General features: G+C 34.6%; 1 protein-coding gene across 1 annotated transcript in view; it reads left to right on the forward strand.

The window, feature by feature from the left end:
* mapk12a (mitogen-activated protein kinase 12a) overlaps positions 1-1,723 on the forward strand; it is a 15,980-nt gene extending 14,257 nt beyond the window's left edge. The window contains exons 11-12 of the mRNA XM_016564382.1: positions 515-688; positions 1,606-1,723. Coding sequence (XP_016419868.1) covers positions 515-688; positions 1,606-1,679 — 248 coding nt within the window. The 3' untranslated portion in view covers positions 1,680-1,723. The remainder of the gene's footprint in view (positions 1-514; positions 689-1,605) is intronic.
* The last annotated feature ends 2,895 nt before the right edge of the window (positions 1,724-4,618 follow it).

Below are 4,618 nucleotides of genomic sequence, written 5' to 3' on the forward strand. Positions count from 1 at the left end.
CTCGTTTAGTTACACTCGAAGTGGATTGGTCTCTCTGGCGAGATTCCCAATTCATCGGTCACCAACGTGACATCTCCGTTCCCTCCTTCAGGGAACGAGGGTTACACATGTAACCGAGACGTTCTTTTAAAAATCCATTTAACTACCATAACCACCATTTTTAAATGAAATTGTGAAGTAAAGAAGTGAAAAATCATGTTATCAACTATAAAGAAAGAAACCTAAAATTTTGATGTCATAAATAAAATGTCCATAGATTTTTATCAACTTAATTTACATTTATGAATTTGACAGATTTTTTATTTAAAGCAACTATTATTGCATTCAAGGTGTACACTTTATTAGTTCATGCATTCCTTGGGAATTGAACCCATGACTGTGATGAGTTTGTTTCCCAAGGAATGCATGAACTACTATTTGATCTAAGCACCTCTTTCATGAATGCATTTGATGAAGACAAGTTTGAATGTCACATAATTTTTTGTCATTGACTCTGTGTTGATTTCCTTCTCAGCGATTCATGTGTTAGACAGCATGCTGCTCTTGGACCCTGAAAGTAGAATAACAGCGGCAGAGGGACTGGCTCTTCCTTTCTTCTCTGAGTTTCGTGAACCAGAGGAGGAGACCGAGGCCCCACCATATGATCATTCTCTGGATGAGGCAGAGCAGTCAGTGGAGCAGTGGAAAAGTAGATTTAAATGACTTTAAATTCACAGCAATGGTGTAATGGATTAGGCAACCAATTTTAACAAGTTTCATGATATAAACAGGCAATCATAGAATACTTCGCTCCAAAATGAATATTTGCTGAGAATTTATTCACTCTCAGGCCATCCAAGTTGTAGATGAGTTTTTTACTTAATTAGTACAGATTTGGAGAAATGTAGCATTAAATCTCTTGCTCACCAATGGATCCTCTGCAGCGAATGGGTGCCGTCAGAATGAGAGTCCAAACAGCTGATAAAAACATTACAATAATTTACAAGTAATGCACATGACTCCAAGTCCAACAATTAACAACTTGTGAAAAGCTGTGTATTTGTAAAAAAACATTTTTATCTTCAACCCATTGCTTCTGGTTAAAATACAAGTCCTTTGTCCGTAATATTGCTTTTTCCAGTTAAAGCAATTGTGCTGTCTGAATCAGGAGAGAAATATGCACAATCAAACACCATTTAGAAATGAAAACAGTCCAAAAAAGTTCTCAAAAAATATGTCAGTGGATTTTGATGTGAGAGGACAACAGGGGATGGACTTATTCCACTGGAGGAAGCGTTATTATGGATTATGGATTCTTATTTTGCCCAGAAGTGATGGATTAAAGTTAAAACATCATAATGATGGATTTTTTTCTTAAAAGCATCTATTTTTTTTAGGTTTACAAGATGTTAATTGATTGACTGGAATCATGTTGATTACTTGTGGATTATTGCATTTTTGTCAACTGTCAACTGTCAACTCTCATTCTGATGGCACCATTTTTTGGTGAACTGTTCCATTATTTAGTTTGTATTTTACTCTTAAATGTGCTATAGTTTATTCCGGAGAGTTAACATATAACCAGTTTCTTTTTTTCTGTTCCTTCTGTTCCCTCCTTGACCCCAGAACTCACCTTCACAGAAATTCTGACCTTCCATCCATCACCAGCGGTGGCAGAATCTAAAGAGACGGCTCTCTGAGATTGCTTATTTTTACATCATCAAGGCTTTACATTTTATTTGTACCATGTCATATACAGACTATTTTTGTGAGTGTACTGTTTAGTTTTAGCTTATCAGCCTGTTGTGTGCTAATGCCTGGCACGGTTTAACTAGGCACAACTGAACTATTGGCAGACCTGCATCATTCTGCAATTTGAGTTGAAGATTTGGGTATAAATCTGTATGTATGTGATTGTAGTACCTTTATTTTGTATTAGTAGTATTTTTTTCAAGCAAAGCATGTCACTAGCCAGCATTAATGCTGACACATAATTGCACTGGAGATAATTTCACTGAAATACCGCAGTATAAATATTTGTATGTTTTATATAGTTTACATTTAATCCTGAAGTAGAAAAAAAAAAAAACTCTACAGGTTTTTGCCAAACACAACAGCCAAATACTTCAGTATATGCAAGAGTATTAATTTTACCTTTTTGCTAACCTGGCCACAGTCACAAATGCAGAGTCCAGAAAAATAATGTTTTTATGCAAAGGAAAATAATGTACAATATTAAGCATGTTTTTAATTGATTACATTACATTTTTGTTGTATATTTTTAATTCAGGTTTACAGAAGAAAAAAAGTAGGATTAAAAGACAATTGGTAATTTTTCTGCTTTTGAAGTTGTTTTCTAATTCTTAGCTTCAGTACAGGTGCATCTCAATAAATTAGAATGTCGTGGAAAAGTTCATTTATTTAAGTATTCCAAAGTGTTTCCATGACACTTGAACTTGTTTGGAAGTCAACTGAACTGAATTTCTCATGATATCCAACAGAGGGCGACATGTACACTTTCTTTGCACTGTTAATAACATTTCACAGTTATACTTTTTAGCTGCATTATTACACTAGAAGCTCCATTTAGACTTTAGGTCCCATGCCCAGCCTCTGTTTTTATTTATTTTATTAAAGGTTTTTCTAATGCATTGATTTAGTAGTGAGCATTGCTGCTACATGCCAATACTGTGCTGTAGTTTCCTATGAAGGAATATAGTCATTTTAGCTCTTAAGCGCTCAGTTGACCTTTGAACTTCTAGTTTAGGGACACAATTCCCTGTCCCACGAGAGTCCTTCTCTGTTCCTTTAGCCTGTCTTTGATACCTGGCCTTTTTTTTGGCCTCTGTTTAGAGTCCTTGTGTGGTTCATGTGGTCAGAGAGTGTTCTGCCCGAAGGAAAACAGAGGAGGGGGAAAATACATTTTTCATTCTGCTTACTTCTTGGCAGCCAGATGTAATGACACAGAATGAAAGAGGAAGAGAGAAGATAGCAACAAAGCCAGCAAAGTTTCTTCTCTCACTGGTTTATTTAAAGAACTTCACTGATTTGTTGACGCAAATATCTTTCTGTGTTTGTTAGAAATAGTGGTTGCACCACAAAGGTGTCTGTAAAAAGTCACTGAAGTTTAAAGCTGTTTCAAGATGTATGTACTGTTAAATCTAACACCAAATTTTGTGCAAAAGGTTTTAAAGGACTAGTTCTCCCAAAAATTTACATTTGCTGAAAATGTTCTCACCGTCAGGCCATCCAACATGTAGATGAGTTTGTTTCTTCACTGAAAATTTAGCATTGCTTCACTTGCTCATCAATGGATCCTCTGAAGTGAATGGGTGCCGTCAGAATGAGAGTCCAAACAGCTGACAAAAACAACAATAATCCACACGACTCCAGTCCATCAATCAACATGTGAAGCAAAAAGCTGCAAGTATGTAAGAAACAAATCCATCATTAAGGTACGTATTAATTTTAAACCTTCACTTCTGGCCAAAATACCAGTCCATAATTCATAATAACATTTCCTCCAGTGAAAAAGTCCATCCCCTGTTGTCCTCTCACATGAAAATGCACTAAAATATTTATTTAGAACTGTTTTGGACTGTTTTCCCTTTTAAACGGTGCTTGATCAGTGCATATTTCACTCCTCATTTAAACGAGACAACTTTTTCACTGGAAAAAGCAATAGTATAGATAGGGCACTCATATTTTAGCTGGAAGCAACAGTTTGAAGTTAAAACCTGATGGATAATGGTGGATTTATTTCAACAAACATGTAGTTTTTCACTTCACAAGATGTTACTTGATGGACTGGAGTAATGTGGATTACTTGTGGATTATTGTGATGTTTTTATCAGCTGTTTGGACTCTTGATTCTGACGGCACCCATTCACTGCAGAGGATCTGTTGGTGAATAAATGATGTAATGTTAAATTTCTCCAAATCTATTCCAACGAAGAGCATCATTTGTATGATGATACATATATTTTGTATCTACTGTAATGACATTTAGAAGTTTTAAGTGACTAAAGTGTCCAAATACTTACTGAGGCTACTGTATGTTTATATATACAGTATGCAATTTCACAGATAACTCTTTACACTGAGAACACTATGTCCTGTGAATAAACTATGGTAGGCTGTCCCTGTCAAACATCCTGTCTTGTGCAACACTCTTGAATTGGGATAAACATAGTATTTCATTGTTTGCTTATGTTCGCATAGTTTAGAGATCTTGAACTATTGCATAAGTGACTTTAGCTTGGTTTTCTCAGCATATACTTTAAGTTTCTAATGTTTCCAAGGCTGCGTTCATTGGATCAAAAATATAGTGAAAAAAAATATTATCACAATTAAAAACAACTCCAGTCTTAAGAGTCACATGTTCCTTCAGAAATCTAATCTAATATGCTGATTTGGTGCAAAAGAAACATTTATGTTTATTATTATTATTATAAATTCTGAAAAGAGTTGTACTGCTTAATATTTTTTTGTGAACCATGATAAAAAAAATTCAGGATTCTTTAATGAACAGAAAGATCAACAGCATTTATTTGAAATAAAAATATTTTTTATCATTATAAATGTTTTTACTGTCAATTTTGTTCAACTTATTGTATCCTTGCTGAATATGTATTAATTT

Source organism: Sinocyclocheilus rhinocerous, unplaced genomic scaffold, assembly GCF_001515625.1.
Source record: "Sinocyclocheilus rhinocerous isolate Xijiao unplaced genomic scaffold, SAMN03320098_v1.1 scaffold1311, whole genome shotgun sequence".
Classification (NCBI taxonomy): Eukaryota; Metazoa; Chordata; class Actinopteri; order Cypriniformes; family Cyprinidae; genus Sinocyclocheilus; species Sinocyclocheilus rhinocerous.